This window comes from Myripristis murdjan, chromosome 11 (assembly GCF_902150065.1).
Source record: "Myripristis murdjan chromosome 11, fMyrMur1.1, whole genome shotgun sequence".
In the NCBI taxonomy this organism is placed as follows: domain Eukaryota; kingdom Metazoa; phylum Chordata; class Actinopteri; order Holocentriformes; family Holocentridae; genus Myripristis; species Myripristis murdjan.
The window spans coordinates 26,350,330-26,370,167 of NC_043990.1; the positions used below are offsets into that span (position 1 = coordinate 26,350,330).

Here is a 19,838-nt window from a genome sequence, read left to right on the forward strand (position 1 = left end):
CCTGGGAGGACTAAAACTCACCTCCCTGTATGCCCATATAGCACTGTAACAGATAGCCTATCACTCACATCAGAGGGCATGGACAGAAGTAGACCTGGCAGTTCCTAAAACTGAGTCTCACAGCAATTATAGGGAAAACAATCTCCCATTAGAGGATCCCTTGTTTTATGGCAGAACATCAATCTAATTCATAGCATGTGACTCAAAGAGCAGCAAAACACACACTCGTATATTCTCAGTGTCCACACAACTCGAATTTCACAGCCGACCACAGAATGATAATAACTGAGTCTGCAAAATGAGCGAGGGGAAGCAAGGGTTTGCTCTGAAGCTTGAAGGGTTTACAGTTGTGGCAATTGCAAGGAGACTGTGACTGCCAATTTCAACCTATCAGAGTTGTAATGAAGCTCACAGAAACATTCCCTTAGTGCAAATTTCACTGATCACAAAGCAGGCGCACAGCCCCACATCAACTGTCACTTCTGAAAATGCTGGACATGGAAGGGAACTACATAAGAGAATTTACAATGTGGATGATCAAACATACTCCACCTAAAAATGTCAGTTTTAGGCATACAGTAACTGTCCACCACAGTATAGTATAAATCTAATTACTAATTCTGGAAATCTAAGCACACTCAACATATATGGTGATTTAACCCAACAAAGTACACAAAGACTTCTGAAAAAAGTTTATTTCATTACAGAGCCATGCAATAAAATCAATACTGTCTATGCACTTCATTTTCATATGATTCATATGATGTACTGTGCAAAGTTTGTTTCAGTATAACGGGATGGAAAATCTGTTATTAAATTGTTTTGAGTCAGTTTGTCACCACATTTATGTGCAAAGGGTGTTTTCCCTGCAGGAAAATATTTGATGGTTTGCTTGAAATGTGAAAATAAGCATAAAATATGCATTTGGATGCTACTATTCATCGGGACAGAGCGAGGTCACTGCAGCAATGCTGGGTGATTGACTTGAGTGGTGCTCTCCTATTTGCAACTGTCTGTAGAGGCAGCAGTAATACACATTTCTGCATGGAGGGACATGCCTACTTGTGGCCACTGTGTGATGAATGCATGTTCACATTTACATGTCATCCAAAGACAGGCTTTCTATGGTTCCTGCGTGCTGGAGGATGTCTACACGGAGTTAGACGGAGCTGTAATTTCATTAGCTAGCAGCCAGCTCTCCAGAGGTGAAGGGACTGACATAGAAATGCATGTTTGATTTAATCTCTGAGGCCTCACAACGCCATACTGCACCAAAGGAAAATCTGACTTTCAGCATCTGAAACTTGATCAAACTACTCGAGAAAGTGCAGGCTACAGTTCATATGGTGCTGATACTGGTCAGTAATTTTACCAAAAAAAAAAGAGTGATATATGTGTGATGTATTTAATATTTATTGTAGAACTGACCACACTACTTGTAAAACCATGAACATGAATTGATTTTAATGTGATATTTTGGAGAAACTGTAGCCAGGTATGCATGAATATGTTAAAAAAAAAAAAAAAAAAAAGTTTGCTTCCTAAATATTTCTAAATGGTTGAAATACCTTTCCATTTGTAAATGGACAATTAACATATGATATGTTACGTTACCTTCCATCACTATACAATATGATACAATACAATATATTATACCATATACTATATTATATTATTATATATGATACAGTACAACTTTATCAAATCATACCAAATCAAATCAATGCATGGAAAATCCCACTATAAACCACTAGGCTATACCTCTGCCATTTGAACTCAGGACAGGACAGAAATTCAACTAGTATATGACAAAACACATTTTACATAATGCAGACTGTTGATGCTGGTTTTTTTGGGGGGTTTTTTTTGTCCACTGTGCGCACTACTTGTCCTTACATTATATTACAATCACAATGTGACATGATGTAATGTTTTAGGATAGATTTTAGGAAGTGCTACAAAAATACACGATAAGGGGTTGGTTGCACATTGCTGCCCTACACTTTCAGCATCATGATTGTGTCAGTACAGACAGGGTTATACTTTGATATAAATGTGCTCTGACACAAAAGATGTAAGCTCGAGCTTCAAAGGGTCTGAGATGAAGGGTGAGCTGTTTGATATCCCTGACTCAGCATTGGCAACATGTCGCTGTTGATGCACCCTATACCCAAAGACCAAGACAGGCTTAAAACAAACAGCCGTGCCGCACCACACGGGCGGCTACACTCAGCTTCTCATTGCCACTCAAATACAGAGCTAAATTTGACTTTGTTTGATGACTTTGCATCTCACTCTCTCGCATAAAACACTAAAATGAAGGCGCTCCAGACACAACACGAACAAGCTGTAGTTTTTCATATGCCAGAAAGTGCAGTGATTCACTATTGCATAGACTTGAGCCTGTTGCTGCTCCTTGCATCCTGAGTGACGAATATCTCTTTCTGAGGCAGTTAGGGAATTAAGGGAATTTATGAAAGAGAGGCATTAATTCAAAATTGGGCCAGTTAAGATGATAAGGCCTCGTTTACAAGGACACTATGACAGGAATGCAGGCGGGGCGACCACAAGGAAATAAAAACAATGAATAATAGATCACGCTGAGAGCAGTCTCCCAGTGAAAGAGTTAATCTAATTTATTTTTTGCCTTTTTCTTCCCTTGACATTGTTTGTCCATAGACAAAGACACTACTGTCTATCTATAACACCGGGGGATGAGAAATTACAGAAATTAATCAGATGGAGGCGGCATTACCAAATTCACCCTGATGTTTACACAAACAATTCTGGCAAAGGTTCATTACACAGCATGCATGATAATTAAAGACAAAAAGAAAGAGAGATTAACATTTTTTTTGGGACTTGAACTCCAGTCAGTATGTTCACTGACAAAGCGAATGATAAATTAAACTGATTTGAGAGAACAATAGAACGATCCGAGCCAAATGAAAAAGTAATGTCTTGTAACAGTAGAAATAGGCTTTTAACAGCATTTAGACCATCATGGGATTCTAAAACTCACTAATGAAACACACTGATGAAATACATTTATGTGGGTTGTTAACACTTCACCTATTCAATAGTAGGGGAAACTCTGGGAAACCGTATGCCTTTAAGTGAATGATTCATTGACAGACATTTTGAACAATATAAGAAATGAATGAAATAGCAAACAAAATAACTGCAGAGGCATTATTTTGTGTAGCTGCAGTTATGATATCTGAGGTAAATGTCAATACAGCAGTCAAACTACATCTGTAAATTCATCTGATTTGACAGCACAGCAGAGATAGGCTTGAAGTGAAGAGATCACATTCTCCCATGCTGTGTAGTTGACTGATATGAAAAGCCAGTCCAAAGTCATGCCCCAAAGCCATCTGTCATGTCTCTGCCATGACTGAACATTATCAAGATCACTGACAAGGGAGCGAAGATTGCCCTAAGAACAAAGAGTCTAATGCCAGTAATGACGCAAGTAAAAAATAAAATAAGACAAAAATTTCTTTTAGCACACCAGCATCAGGAAAGACGAAAGGAGTCCGAGTAGAGGGTACAAATAAAGTGTGTTGTTTTATCATTTATCATTACTCTCAGACGCATAAATCAAGTTCATTTATTTATGCTGCCCTTCATCAGAAGCACGTCTCAAAGAACGCTGCAGAAAATGAGCCTACATAGATCTAGCTTATCAACAATCAATTATAGAACAAAATGATGTAATATTTTTTGCAACAAACAAGGACAGAAAACAGAAGAAACAAAATATCATGTTGGTGAGACAAAACAAGACTACCTGACAAACCCAGTCTAGCAAGCGCCACCAACCTGAGATCCTCAGGGAAGATGAGGCAAAAAAAAAAAAAAAAAAAAAAAAAAAAAAAAAAAACTCTCAACTAAACTTTAATGGATGGCTAAGCATGCACCAGGTGCCAGGACAAAACAGTAATGAACAGTAATAATCCAATTGATTGAAATATGCTCATATGTTGAACCAAAACTAATTAACTACATGTAATAGAACCTGAAATGTTTTAGATCGAAAATTATTTCCATATAAATCTACCAGCATAACACAATAAACTTGGCCCATTAGTCATGTGTTTGTGTGTCTGTGTGTGCCTACAACTCTGCTCATATATTCAAAGCTGAATCAGTCAGGGCTAAATATTATTTTCACTACATCCTACGCAAAAACACACACACACACACACACACACACACACACACACACACACACACACTTAAGTGAGGGCTGTTCAGTTGTGTGTGTGGACATTGGATCCATCAAAGATAGCGTTGTGCTTACCTATCTTCTTGCAGCGCTCCTCTCCTCTGTTGTGCATGATGATGGGCGAGTAGATGAAGGGGCTGGCGGTGGACATATTTTGTCCCAGCAGGCCTTTCACTTTGTGGGGGCGCAGACTGACAGGCAGATTGAGGAGCTTCACTGATCTATTTTGGTGTGAAGACAGGAAAGGCAGGGCATTGGAGGAGAAGCACAAGAATGGCATGAGTTAATTTTATATTCCTGTATCCTTCAAGGCCCTGAGCAGTAGAGGCAGGCGGCAGGTATGGACTCAGCACATCAGAGGGCAAAGCATGTGGATTCCCAAGATGCTACTGAATCTAACTGTTGCAATTTTACTCTAAAGAGAAACTGGATCAAGTGGATCATTTTATTTGATGTCTCACGAACACTTTGCATCTATCGCAGGTCACGGACAGGCTCATCAGTGGCAAGCAGGTCAGTATTTTGACCATTTCTATACTCTTCCACTGTTATATTACATCAATGTGCAAGATTCAATGTATTCCAGGAGTTATTTTATGACAAAATGTTACAATTTATTTTTTTGTACCAACTGTTCCAAAAACTACAGTACCTTCTCTTCAACTTAGTCATTTCCTACATTTCCCAAAATTACTTTCTACAACTCCCAGAGAAGGTGCATGAACTTGTATTCAGCTGTGAGTTTTATGTGCTGGAGAAGAGAATGATAGTGGTAGGAACAGTAAGTGCAAGAGAACAAGTCCTTCCAGTTGAGAAAAAGTGAGACACGTGCCCCTTTCTCCAAACACAACCTGCATTGTGGCACACTAAACTCTCTTCTATAGAGGCTACTGTTACAGGAGAAGATCTGCGATCTTCTACATTGGATTTCTCCCTGTACGACTGTTAAATGTCAAACACCATTTAATTAATTCTTTAATTTTTAGAAACGAAAACCATTTTTGTTTTTGACAGCTGGATTTTTTCTACTATTAAACTCCATTGTTGCTATGCTGGGAATATCTCTGTGAGACATTACGCCATCTTGCTTCAGCCAGTTATCTACAGGTATAAAAAAACATGAACAACAAAATGCGAGACACATCGCTGATAGCTGTTTTAGTAGAGTTTAAGAGGTTTAGGATGGGTTTTTTTTCCCTTTAGGGGGTTTCACAGACAATCATAACAATATAGAATGATGCAGAATGTAATATTGACAAATTCTGTAATATGTAATCAAAGTGTAATATCAAGTTATATGCATTATATCAAAAGCTCAATACCCAATTTTGATTAAAATGTCATTTTTGACTACATTGGTAAATTCAGAACACTTCTAAAGCCTATAAATTAATCTAAAAATAACAAACTATCTGCTATCTCAATTAACATGTTGAACACACTGGCCAAGATTTTATTCCTTGTGAAAAAAAAAAAAAAAAAAAAAAAAAAAAACATTTTCCTGATTTTTTTTACATTGTCAAGAGGACACGTCTTCCAAATCGGACACTCCATGAAATTCAAGAATTTCACGTGATCCGTGGAAATCGTGATACTTGGCGAGCCCTGCTTCATTTTTTCACTGAAGGAAACCACCTTTTTTCTATAATCACGTAGCAACAACTGCTAACTTTTTGCCAGCGAAGAAATTATTTGATATTGTTAAAACATGATACATTACCTTGCGATATGATACGATTAGACCCTTTCCATAGCAGCAACTTTAACATTAAGCGGCAGGGTAATAACAGGTGTTACTAATGACATTAATGAAGGTTCTGTTCCATTCAGGTCCAATAGAGCCAGGATCCTGATGTTGTTCATGCTGGTTCACTGGAAAGACTCTGCTTAACTTAAACGGAACACAACCTTAATTAGTGTCATTAGTAACACCTGTGATAGCCTGCTACTCCATGTCAAACTGCCTACTATGAGGAAGGTGTATTGTCTGAATTGCTGACAAATGCATTTTGGGTCGTTAGAGTGCCATAGTATTGCAGTTGAAAGGAGATGCATGACTTTTGTCGTAATGGTAAATGTCGGGATTAGGTTGAGCTGCTATGGTTGACATGAAACACAAAGACAGCAAGAGACGGTCACACGTGGTCCAGGCCTACCGGACAATAGGGAGCTTTGTGAATGGCACCGGAGGAAGCTTCAGCCCATCAGGAAGAGTGATGACCTCCATTCCACCTGGACACTTAGAGGTGTAGTTTTCCAGACTCTGGGTCACTTCTTTCTTCTCTGTGAACCATACAAATACAAAAATGTAGTGTCAGGAAAGTATATGAGCATATGGCCACAATGCATAAGCAAACCTTAACACATCGCACTTCAAAGACCACATAACGAGAATTATCACATAACACAACTCCTTGTAAACTTCTCCACATCCAGATAATACGAGTACCATCTCCATCATAAAGGTTTAATCTTGGTGTGTGAAATAAATTAACCAGACATTAATGATCTCCTACTTGTAGATCAGTGAGGTGTTTCTCCCTCGGCCACAACGGCCCCATTCACACGCTTCAAGTAAAACTGTAAATTTTATTGCACAATCAATAAAAAAATGTTTACAGCAGTGCTGTGCCATCACTCTGAGCCCCACTGCTTTTCTTGCATCCACGTGTCTCTTTGAATTATCCCTGGGACAATCAAATCTGAGGGGTTAACCTAGGAAAAAAACAAACTCTTTGGCTCATTTCTCCCCTGCTTTCCCTGCCCAGGCAACTGCAATATTAGTCTGACAGACACAACACACAGTCCAAGCAAGCTGAGAAATATTTTTTCACTCTTACGGAAAGGAAGAAGAAAAAAAATTAAGTTGCAACTGTAAACATTTCACAGGATTTTCCAAGGGGAAGGATAACATTTCATCTGACAGGGCAGCTCAAGAGTCAGGAAACAGATCCACGATAAAAGCACAAAAACAGCCAAATGTGAAGTTTGTTCAAAACCCCTTGAACTGAAAAATGGAGTCTACATCAAGTTGCATTAAAGCAAGACTTTGTAGCACCACCATAATTTTGCAATTTGCATCCGTTATGTCTGCCATGCTCTAGCATGCTAGTTTGTAGTCTCTCTTCCTTTAGCAATCACCTTAAAAACACTGCACTTTAAACAGCCAGAGGTGACCTAGCATCCAGTTCTGAATACACAGTGAAAAGGCTGTTTGTAGCATACAAATTAGTGTGACAATAATGAGGGAGCTCAGGTATTTTGACAGCACCGTTTGTACTGCGCTATTTTAATGGTTCCCAATTCGTCAGGATGGATCTAACATAATTCCCAAGGCAGAAAGGGTAAATTCAGTTGATTGTGTGAGACTGCTTTGCATGCTTAAGCACTGTAAACAGGTATATAATATGTGGTGGGCTGAAGGACAATCTGTAAAGGGCAAATTTGTATTAGATTCATTTTCAGATGATGTACAATAGCCTCAGTCTTGTTATAATGCACACAATGTTTTATTTGCCTTCAAACCTTCGTCCCTTCTTTTCTACCTCATACCATCCCTCTCATCCAGCCTTCCTTCCTTATCTACTCTCTGCCATTTCCCCAAATCTTTTTGGAAGCTTATGTTCCACTTCCTGAGAATCGTCACACACTTTTCCTGTTGGGGGACCTCAATTGAAGGCTAAGCAATGAAATGTCACCGAAAATGCCACTCAACAAGGCACCAGGATGTTGACAACTAAATTTTAGTAGTTTGAAAGTGTGAGAGTGGTGGTCAAAATTTAAAAGGGCAAAACTAACTGTACTCCAAGAAAACAATGCTAAATAGCAGAAAAGTCTGTTTTTTTTTTTTTTTTTTTTTTTTTTTTGGCTTGCCATTATGCAGCGGAAGAATCACTTAAGGTTACAGCCTACGGCATCTTCAAGCATTTTCATGCAAATAAAAAAATAAATAAATATAATGTTAAGTGTCACACAGATTGAAAAAGACTCGATTCGACTCAACTCAGGCCTATAGGGGACTATCGTAGGCAGAATGCAATGTCTAACAAAAAGAGACTGATCTTTACTATAATGCTGCACTTAAAAAAAGAAGATCTCTCATACAAAACACAGATAATCATTTACCGAGAAAGAAAGAAAACTTCTATTATTAACAAATTCAAACACAATCATTCTTATATAACAAGTTCATAGCTGTAAACTTCAAGCAGAGTCATTATCATTATCCAGCTCCATTTCATTTTAGTGTTGTGTGTTGGCCCTTGGGATTTTAAGACTGTTTTTTTTTTTTTTTTTTTTTTTTTAACATGTCTGCCTTATCTGATAGTGGCATTAGAGAGAGACGGGAAAAGGCGGAGGAGAGAGAAGGAAGGACATGCAAGGGTCTGGGCCACACCTGGCAAGGACTCAGCATTGATATGTAGCACAAGCTATACCAGGTGGGCCACCAGGGCACCCCCTAAGGCCCTTGCGATTTCTACCATTCTCTCTGCTTGGTGATTTAATGTTCTTTCACACCTCTTCATAGAAACACTTTTGGGAAGAGGCGAGACATGAGCTTCAAATACTTTTTTGACAGTCAGCAGACACTGTTGAACATTTCGCGAGGTGGAAAAGTACTAAATCATACTCTGATATGAAAGCTTGTGATAGAGCACAAACAGACATGTTGTCAAACATTTTATGAATAATTTACATTTTGCCAGTTGCCGTTTCCAACAAGAAGTCAGCGGTAAGGAAATCACATACTGTAGGTCAAACATAATCCAACACAATGTTGAGTGCAATACTACAGTTAAAAAAAAAAGTTCTTGTAATATGGAGACTCAACAACTGGGAATAGACTTCAAAATGCTGAGATTTAGGTTTTGGTGAAGATGCATTTACTGTAGAAACATCTTGAAATACATGAATCTTCTGCCCCCAAATAGTCTGGGTGATCCATGTTGAGCCATCTTGTGCTTGTGTGGCATCTCAGTTATTGCATCAGTGAAAGCCATTCAGCTGGTGTCTTAACAGTGGCTGAATTCAAACCAATTTTTCAGGGTGATATACATCGTTATGCCATGAAATTCACAGTGTACATCACAGCAAAAGCAAGCAAGTAGTAAGTAGAATCAAACTGATCAAAGTTATTTGGGCATGGGATGTTTAAAGGTACAATATTTAATAAATTGCCTGTTCAAATGTGCAAATGACTACTACACAGCACCATGGGGTCACCAGTGTTGCTTCAATAACAGAAATCAATTGTCAAGGTACCCAAACACACACGTAGCCAGGCTGATGTCAGCAGTGTAGGGCAGCACTGTCAGGGCACTCTGTAGAGTCTGGGGTTAGCAGGTTAACACAAACATTTTAAGCTGGTGAATGCCCAGAATTGCTCCTTAATTTCAGAAAAGCGTTATCATAGTGCACTAAAAGCATGCATGAACTAGGCTTTTACACTTGTTGTTCAGGTAAGCCACATTTGCTGTGTAGCTAAGTCAGCCTCAGCAATTAGCAAGACACTGCTACTGCTTTCTCTTTCACTCTAAACCTATGTGCTGCTGGTATCAGCATAGCCTTATTACATGTTTCATATACAGTAGCCTTAAATTTATTTTTGCCATTTTGCTGCAAAACAAATCTACCTACGGGTACAAATAAAGTCACCTGAACCTTCATTTGGCTGTTGCTTGACTTGATACTTCTTATAGTTCTTAGAAATTTCTAACTTAACGTGCAAAAATAAGCTGTGCTTTCTAAAAATGCTGCCTTTAACCAAAATACTGTAAAGCCTGCGACACACAATTTCAGAACCTATTACCAATCTTGAATCTAACCTTTGCATTTCACCTATTTTCTCTCTTTGTTGTCAAATTCCTGACAAGGGAATAACGCTTTGCCCACTCAGTATAAAACCGGCACTCGGTCCCTCCAAATTTACCCCTCGTCTTTTTCTTTTAAACGTATCCAAATTTCAGATTAGTGGCATGAGTGCCTCTGCTGCTGCAATCAGCACTGCAGCAATGGAAAAAGTTCATTCAAAGAAGTTGTTCTCCTTGTCGCTAAAATTCTGCAGCTTTACCATATTTTTGGAATATTCAAAGTGGAGGTCAGAGACAAAATAATTCAGGTAATACAGCAAAAGCCTTGTGAGAGTGAAATTTATCCCTCATTTCCACTCAAAAAAACGTTTTTTTCACCTTAACTTTCGAATTTGTTCAACCAAGCTTCCATGAATCTAGAATCTGGACTGACTCTATGTGTTTACAAACGAGCATTTGAGCTCTCAACACCCTCTAGTGGTCACAAAAATACTTACTGCAGATTTAAGCTGACCTCTTACGTCTGACAACAATAACCATTACATGGTACTAGTGTTGCAAAATTCCCGGAATTTTCAAAGTTGGAAAATTTCCATGGGAATTTTTGGAAATTAACGGGAATTAACAGGAATAAACGGGAATTTTAGGGGAATTTTTGGGAATTTATATTCACTGCATTCACCCGGTCATATACATGTATACATAATAAACATTTTGGTTTGTTATAAGCAGATATGCATGCAAACATGTTACATTATAATGAATTTCTAGGGAATTTTCGGGAACTTTCCCTTGCTGAGTCAAATTGTGTTAATTCAGGCATAGGACTGTGTGCAGTACTATTGTTAAGGTGTGCATATGAAGTGGTTCAACTACCCATTAAAATGCATAGAAATGCAGGAAATTGAATCGTGATGCTGATGTGATGATCGTCTGTCTCAGTGGAAGTGCTGCAGCCTAGTGGAGTATAGGCTACTGATTGATGATGATCACATGTGCTCGAAATTATTTGCATATGTGAATCATAGTGGACAGTTGAATTTGCATTGAATCAAGCGACATATTTGTTTCCACCAAAATGCAAAGTCGACTGTTTATATTCAAGTTTTATTTCACACACTTGGGTAGGGGGATGATGATTTTACAGTATGCTGGCATTGTGGCCTTTGGGTTAGAAGTGAGTCCTGAGTTCAGGAGATTAGGGTTTCCATTTCCAAAATGGTGATATTGATGTTGACATTCATTTTATTGATTACTGTTTATTTTTTGCCCCATTCACCTTAAGTTAACAACAACAAAAACTAAAATTTCCAAAATTCCCAAGCTTAAATTTACATGGAAACTTTTTAAAAACCTCATTCAAATTGATGACAAGAAAAACAAAAATTCCCAAAATTCCTGAGCCGAATTTTCCCGGGAATTTTCAGAAAAATTGAAAAAAAAAAGTGACAGCAAAAATCTTCTGAAAATTTCCAATATTCCAGAGAGAAAATTCCCACAGGAATCTTCGGAAACTTTCTGGGAAATTTACCGGAAACTTTCCACCCCTTTGCAACACTACATGGTACTCAAACATCACAAAATTAAAATGTAATCCTTTGAGGAATAAAGGATAAATCATTGTTTCTCTGTAGATATTATGGATTTTTGTTCATATTGGTGGTTGTCTGCCCCATGATGATGAACTGGCAAATAACACTACATCACCACCAATGATACAAGGGGATGTAATTTGGCATAATCTGGGGCAACTTTGGCCAGCACTAGATCATGACTAAGTATAGTGCACATGGCAATGACCCTGGTTGTCAAATTCACCCAACATGTTTTCTTATGTATCAGCTCCTTACTGTTTACTTCCCTGGGTGCTACACAGGGCAGAAACGCTATGAAACAGCCTAGCACCATAAACCTCCAAAGACAGCAAACAATCACAAAGCAATTATCACTCTGTTTGAAACCTAGCAGTCAGCTGGGAAAATCTTTGACTTTCTGGTATCTAACATGTAAAAAAAGCACAGCAGAAGGAGTGAGTATCCAAATTTGAACTTGTGAGGGAAGAGAAAAATAAGCTCAGCGGTCACAGGGGGCCAGGATGAAGGCTCTGTAAACTCAGGTTACTGATTTTACAGAAAATCTTTTGCTTCTAAAATCAGCACTCTGACTAAAGTTATGTATGCCTAATTGTTTTCATATTACATAGTGTAAGACCATGATTCAGAGCCAAGGGGGTGTTGATGTAACGTAAATTGCACTGGCTGCCAGACAGCAGAAAAAATACCATATAACTTGCACATTTTAGCAATATTTTGAGTGAAACAACCCTAATTTCAATGAAACCAAGACTAAGATTAAAAAAAAAAAAAAATTGAATAATGGAACGTCAAGGGAAAACCTCATTAACATTAAAGGAAACACAGAAAAAGTCTTGACCTGTTGATAAAAGCTGTGTGGTAGTGGTGATGTTACACTGTAATAATGTTACACTGTAATAATTATGATAATTATAAGTATAACCATAGAAATACACATATAATGACACTGACAGACATTTATACAAAAAAGTACTCATGTAGAGCCTATATTTTAACCACGTTATGGTTCACAGTCTATAGAGTATAGACTGAACTCATCAATTCCCAGTTTCTTTCCTTTTTACCTCACTGATGTTGTTTTTTTTTCTCTCTTGACCTTATTCTAGCTCCATCACAGATTCCTTTCATTTCGGCAGTCCTAGGATCAGCTATAATTAGCCTTACGTGGTCACCTTGTCGTGACCTGGGGGAAGAGCAGTTGAGTGCTATCTTCCATCCCAGCACTGCTAAAAAGGTAAAGGCTTCAATAAAACATTTGAGCAGGGCTTTTTTAATGATATTGGCCATGACTTTAAAAGGTACAACGCACCTCATAGAGGACTTTGAAAGAACCTACCCTCCAAATCAAACATGTGGCTTCTGTAGGCTTCTGCAAAGACAGCGCTCTGCTATGATAAAGGATGACAGAGCAGGATATGGGGGATAGGTGACCTGATGATCTGGCATCTCTCAACCTCAAGCTGCACTAAATATTGCTGACTAGCAGCACCCCGGCAGCCGCAAGAGTGGTGGAGTCGGTCAGGTGGGGAATATGAGGTGGTTAGTATTTATGGTTTTAATGTTCAAAACATCACAGAATTGAAACTGACTTCATTGGAAAAAAATTAAGATCATTTCTACTGTATTTAATTTCAGTTGTTAGGTGTTGTTAGCTATTTTGTGGTTGTTGCTCAGACATGTTGTTTCATTAAACAGCTATTAAAATTCCTTCCGAAAGCAAATTAAAACATCTGGTCCTTTTTAAAGAACCAAAGTGACAGTAACGGCTTAGTTAACAAGAATGTTCTGTAATGAATCCACACATTAATGTTTGACATTAGTGGGAAAAATATTTACTATTTAATGCAATCTCTCCCCTTTTCCATTAGAGGGTCAAGAGCAAAGTTATTGCTGAATAAGACATGGGCATTAGTTATAAGATAAATTAGCCATAGCTTGTCCAACTGATTTGTTTCTGACTGTCAGGCGTTATTTTATTCTGAAAATCCTGTTAGCAGCAGTTTGTGCAGTCGAGACACAAAGACAGGTGAGCTGCAGCCTCTCAGGTGAGCTCTGATGTCTAAGTGAACAATCTAACCATACGTTGAAGAGCTGAATGAAAAATAATACAGTTTCTGATTTAAAAATGGGTTTGAGTGTCACTGTGGCTCTGTCATGAAACTCTTGAGTTGTGTCGCCCAAATCCACAAACTGACAGGAGGACAGAATCTAATGGTGAGGTGTGAAAACCTTCCAGCAGCCATTTACAGAGCAGCACATTACCTGCAGGTTTCTATACATTTATTTTATTGTAACATTTATTTTGAAAGTCTATGGTGTGTTATTTTTAAATATTAATTTTGGTCTGAGATTTATAGTTAGATAGTCTATCAATAAAATAAAGTGTACAAATCAGAGAAAAAATAATTAGACAAGTCCAGTTTCAGGCAAGTCTGCAAATGCATATTCAGTAAACATTTTGCAGTCACACTCTTTATGTGTGTACTGGTGTGCACACATGTGCCTATAAAAGAGAGAAGAGTGATAGAGAGCAAACATACACAGTTAACTTTGTCAGATGACCAAAAGGTTATCCGACAAATAAGGTTAAAACTAATTGGAAGTGACCACTGACCGGATCATTTTGTTTAACAGAGGCATGCTGTGTGCACCTGGCATTACATTACAGGGTTTCTAAATAGTATTTTTCACCAATCACTAATATTTGGTAGTGCCAATACGTGATGCTGTCTCTTGTAGCTTTAAAACATTTTTTTCAGCAGTCTGTAGAATGTCTGGAAATGTTTGGCACGTGTTCAGTATGATGAACGCTGACAGTGGCTGTACAATATGACTATCACTTATACCACAAGCAGTCCATAGCTGCAGGTTATGCCATAGAACAAACATCACAAACTGCAAAAGGATAGTCAACAACATTGTTGTAATGTGGCTACAAATATGCATCATTTTCCACTGATCAAATGCATTTCCATACTTTTCCAGGTCCTCCGGATGTGCACAGGATCCCTGATTGGAGGGGAAGTCTGCTTCTAGTTGTGGCAGGGCTCTTGTACTGCCCTTCTGCCTCACTTGTATATAAACATTACCTATACAAATGCACATCAAAACTGAGCTAAGGCGTCTTCCTCTGCTAGCGCAACCTACACAACCCTCTCCAATGTTTGTGAAATCACATTGCAGCTGGGAGTGGAGGCAATCAAAAAGGGGCATCCAAACTGCAGTACAAGAGGGAGAGCTTTGTGTATGGACCATTACACAGAGTAAATACAAAAGTTTTTTTTTTTTTTTTTTTTAGTAATAAAACAGACTGCTCTAGCATTCAGCTCCGCTTCATAAGGACAGCTTTGTCGTTCAAACACTTTACATCTACAGGAGTTAAACAGCCATTCTTCAATCACTTGGTAGCACTGCTACCCCTTGATGTATGTGGTGGATAGGCAGGCTGTAGCTGCTCATGTTATTCCAGCAGGACTGGCTCTGAGGAGGCTGGTAATGGGAGCACGCCCTGAACGTCGCTGCAGCAGACCCTTTGCTGACGGTGTTGAATATTTCATACTGTTAGCTCTCTCCACCCTGTTCTCACCCCCCTCTCAGTCTCCCTCTCTCTCTCTGTTTTGTGCTCTCTAGCCAACCAAGGATTACACTGGCCTCTATTGTGTGGCCAGTGGACCGTCTGGCACACACCTTAGGTACAAACCTATCTCCTTGGTACACAGGATTTCTGGTCAGAGCACAATGTCGCACTCTCGCCAAGAAAAGGCTGTCTTTGTTGTGTGTTGCACACTATTAAACACAAGGAATGGTGCTGAATTTACCAAAGGTGATGGTGGCTGTTTGCAGATTTTTAAGCTTGGGTATGAGGTTGAAAGCACGCGCAGGGTCTGACTTTTACACCATGTCGAAAGCTTTTTCTCTCTGAACATTTGTCATTGGCTGACCTTGATCAGACAGGAAGTCCAGCATGGTCTGCAGCAGGAAAGACAGGTGGCGTACAGACAGGCCAGGGTTGCCCATGCGACGGGAGGCGTACACCAGCTCGTGTAGGAGACGCATCTGTACAGCAGCCCAGCCTCGGTGTGTGCCTGAGAGAGAGAAAGAGATGAAGAGAGAAAGACAAAATTCACATTTAAAATCACATGTCTCATGACTGACATCTACTGTTGCAGAGAAATGATGTGAAATTAGCAGAGGTGTATCTGTAGTATCCAGATCAGCACCTATTCAGCTCTGCTTTCACTCTGATGTCATTCTGTTTAATTTGACCTAACTTACCACACAGTTCTTGATCTTTTAAACTATTCTGAGCAAATTGATTCCACCTGCTAACCTATTTCTAAATAAGCAGTTTTTTCTCTGATAAAATATATACTGGGCAAGTTGTTTTTATCTGTTATTCTACACTAAATGTATTGTTTGTTCAGTTAGACTTTTCTGAAAATGCTGTTTTCATTTATAAACACATTCTGAAAAAAAAACTATTTTCTTGTTAACCTACCCTGATCTAAACTACCAACTATTTTATGTTAATCTATTCTGAATTAACTTCTTATCTGTTAACCTATTTTCAACAAGCATTCATTTATCTGTTAAACCATTCGGACTAAACCTTTTGTTAACTACTTCTGAACAGGCTGTTTTTGTGTGTTACCGAAATTAACTGTTTTTTGAGAGTCTGTCAATAAACTGTTTTGACCTTAAAAACAGAGAACCTATATCATCTGGCCAATGTCTATTTTGTAGTTTATTACTATTATTTCTTTTTCTTTTTCTGTCTGAAAGAGAATTGGTTTACAATGGCCAGTGACTATTTGATAAAAATGATATACCATGAAAACAGATGCACTTGCTCCTGCTAATGCAAGGCATTAATGAAAAGAGAAATCATCTCGGATCTAAAAATTGGTTTTGGGGTGCCTTTAAATATTAAGATATGATGAGAAGTTCTTCACACAATGGTAAACTTTAAGTAACTGTATGACACTTAGAGTTACATGATAATGGGCCTCAAGGATAGTCATTGTGTAATATGAACCCTTGAGACAGTCAAGCAATTGAAACATGGTGACACGTTAGCATATTCTATTTTGGCATGAGTTGAACCCTTTACAAAGAAAAGGTACACTTTTTCTTAGATGTAGGCCACGTTGCACTCCTTTTATTGGACCCGTCCTCTAAAATACAAACATCCTCCTTGCGAAACGTCACACAAGCTCCAGTGTGGGGCAAACTTAGCCTGTGTTATTTGCTCTGCAGAGATCCACGAGACATCTTAATAGCATTCTAGCCTGACACCAGCTGTTACATAAGACCCTCAGCCCCCTACAGATCCCCAGTTCCACTCCCAACTGTCAAGTGTTGACTCACTGAGTGGGAAAGAAAACAAAAGGGAAAGATGGATTGGGGGTGGGGTGTGTGTTGGGAAGGGGGAATTTAGTGCATACTCTCTACTGTTCCGTCTGCTACATACTGACTCCAATAATGCTTTTCAGTTATCAGCATTTCTCTACCATGGTTATTATTCGTTCTTAGTGAGTTCCTCTGCCATATGAAAAAAATGTTAATGCAAATCCTTCATAAGCTATTTTTTCCGTTGTGAAAGTGCACCCACTAAGCAGTCTAAAAATAGCTGAGTTCCACCTGTCTGCCAAAATCATTGCTTATCTGGGGGCCAGTAATCCAAAGGACACTTTGGCTTTTTTCTGTGGATGTCGCTCTCGCTCGTACAGGAAAAATGACTTCATCTGTGGTATATTCAAGCCAGAACTGGAGGTGTCTGGCAATCCAATTAGCACACCACCAAGATAATGACAGCGGTGCCACCGCCGAGAAATCGCCCTGTCACGCAAAACCTGACTCAAAAGGCACTGTACCTTCTGGCCTGCTCTGATGAAACTGGGGAATTTGCTACTTTCCAGGGAGATGAAATGTCACATGCTCCTTTCCTCTGCTCAATCATAAAGAGGTAAAATACTACAAGGCAAGAGACTTCTCACATTTGGGGAATGGCATGAAAACAAAACAGTCAGAGAACATCATATAGCGGGTCTACAGAAGCATGTCTAGGTGAAGAAAGAAAATGACAAGCAGTGCTCCCATCTCTGGTAATTGAAGGGAGCAGAGAAACGGGGCTTCTGAGCCACTTAAAAAGCCATTTGCACCACTGTATCTCAAGCCACAGCATCCTTATTGGAATGCACCATTGGGCCCCATTTTCCTTCTCACTTGAACTTGCCTCTCCAACTCCCAGCTGATGTCTTCCGTCATAAGACTTACTGTCATTACACCCCGCTTTCCCATCAGCCCACTGAGCACTCACATGGGACACCCAGCATCCACGGGGACCTGGATGTAACAACTGATGCTTCGCTATGGAGATTATGTTTTCTGAGAAAACCACTTTGCTTCAGGTTTAATATCTTGTCTTAGCTACAAAGAAGAAAGCAGCCTCTTAACCCACTTACCATACAGTGGCTCAAAAGCAATCCTTCTCTCTGACCTTTAACTGCAAACGCTACTTCAAAAATGTACTTTCTTATGATTTTAGTCAACCATTTCTAAAAAAAAAAAAAAAAAAAAAGAATATCTATACAAAGACAATGTATGAGTAGTGTTTAATTAACTCTTTGAAAGCCATGATCCTGTGGCTTATATTTTAAGAGATGGCTTTATTTTTACATTTTATTCATTCATTTGTTCATTCATTCATTTTTGAGAACATGGGGTAATTTCTGGTAAGTGTCTTAATTTTGCTGCAACTGCTTTACTAACTTTTGGCTAGTTTTCTGGCCATTTTTGCCAAATTTTATGTTGGTGTTTTTTTGTTTTTGTTTTGGGTTTTTTTGCTACTTTCTGGTCATTTTTTTCTTATTCTGGTTGTTTTTAGTAATTTTTATGTAATATTTGTTCTCAATTTTTTCTAATCATTTTGCTAATTTTCTGGTCTTTTTTGATCTTGTGTTTTTGTTTTTTCTATATCTATATCTATATCTAGATATATAGATATAGATATAGATATATAAACACACACACACACACACACACACACACATATATATATATATATAAAGAAAAATATATGTAAAAATATATGTGTGTGTGTGTGTGTGTGTGTGTGTGTGTGTGTGTATATATATATATATATATACACACATATATATATACACATATATACATATATATATATATATATATATATATATATATTTTTTTTTTTTTTTTTTTTTTTTTTTTTTTTCTCTTTCTTTAAAGCATGTAATGCAGCCTTCCAAACCAGGAAAAGAGTCAATACTTTTTTTGTAACTTTAGAAAAAGAGAGCTACAGAAAAAGAGTTAAAATTTAGAAATCAATGAGAAATCATATTATCTAGTCCCTTACTCAAAGCCCAAACATTTACTGAAGATGAGAAACGCTGTGGATATACACTTCTCTGACAACACTTATTTTATTTGACTTGAAAAAACAGAATTTGGAAAAATTAATCAATGCATATTCATTTGTTAACAAAGAGCACTGATGGGTATGAGTGCTGTGGGTGTCAAGTATCTGGAAATACCATTCTGAACAACCTTTCACAATTTAATTGCAGTGCAAACATTTGAACTGTACCAGCCTGGAACTTTTCTCCACACGCAGTTCATGAGGAAAAAGGGGGCAAAGATCAACAACTGAGAAAAATCCTCTCCAATGTCCTCTAAACAACAACCGTAAGAGAAATGTGGACGACGCCGTGCCTTTACATTCACTGAGAGAGCTGCATGTTGTGTTTCTAACACTTGCCATGGAGTGGGTGCACTGGGTGAGGGTTGAGAGTCTGCAGAACGAAGAGGCTTTTCATGAGGACCTTGCCAAAGAGTCTGCAAAAGCCCAGGTCAGGTCTCAGTTTTTGAGAAAAGTGATGGCCTGAATACATAATACCTCCAAGGAGTACTCTTGAAAAGACAGCAAAGCTTGAGCTGGAGCAAAGCAACACTATTCATTTCCTTTGTGTATAGGCCTTACATCTGCACTCTATTACTCTCCATGTCTGTATACACAGTGGTGTAGTTCTTTCAGTATTTGTAAATAAATAAATAAATAAATAAAACTATTCATTACTCCTGTTTATAGATATAAAGTAAAGTGAGTAGTACTTGACTCATTACACAAAAAGAAGTTTAACTCAATGAGGATTAGACCAAACCAAGAGTCTGATGACACTT

General features: G+C 38.4%; 1 protein-coding gene across 5 annotated transcripts in view; it reads right to left on the reverse strand.

Moving 5' to 3' along the window:
- trappc9 (trafficking protein particle complex subunit 9) overlaps positions 1–19,838 on the reverse strand; it is a 229,764-nt gene that overhangs the window by 196,751 nt on the left and 13,175 nt on the right. For all 5 annotated transcript variants that reach the window (XR_003928915.1, XR_003928914.1, XR_003928913.1 and 2 more), the window contains 3 exons: positions 15,578–15,721; positions 6,388–6,514; positions 4,307–4,452 (listed from right to left, as the gene is read on the reverse strand). Coding sequence is in view for 1 of the 5 variants with exons in the window: in XM_030063142.1 (XP_029919002.1) it covers positions 4,307–4,452; positions 6,388–6,514; positions 15,578–15,721 (417 nt within the window). In the remaining 4 variants the exon portion in view is untranslated. The remainder of the gene's footprint in view (positions 1–4,306; positions 4,453–6,387; positions 6,515–15,577; positions 15,722–19,838) is intronic.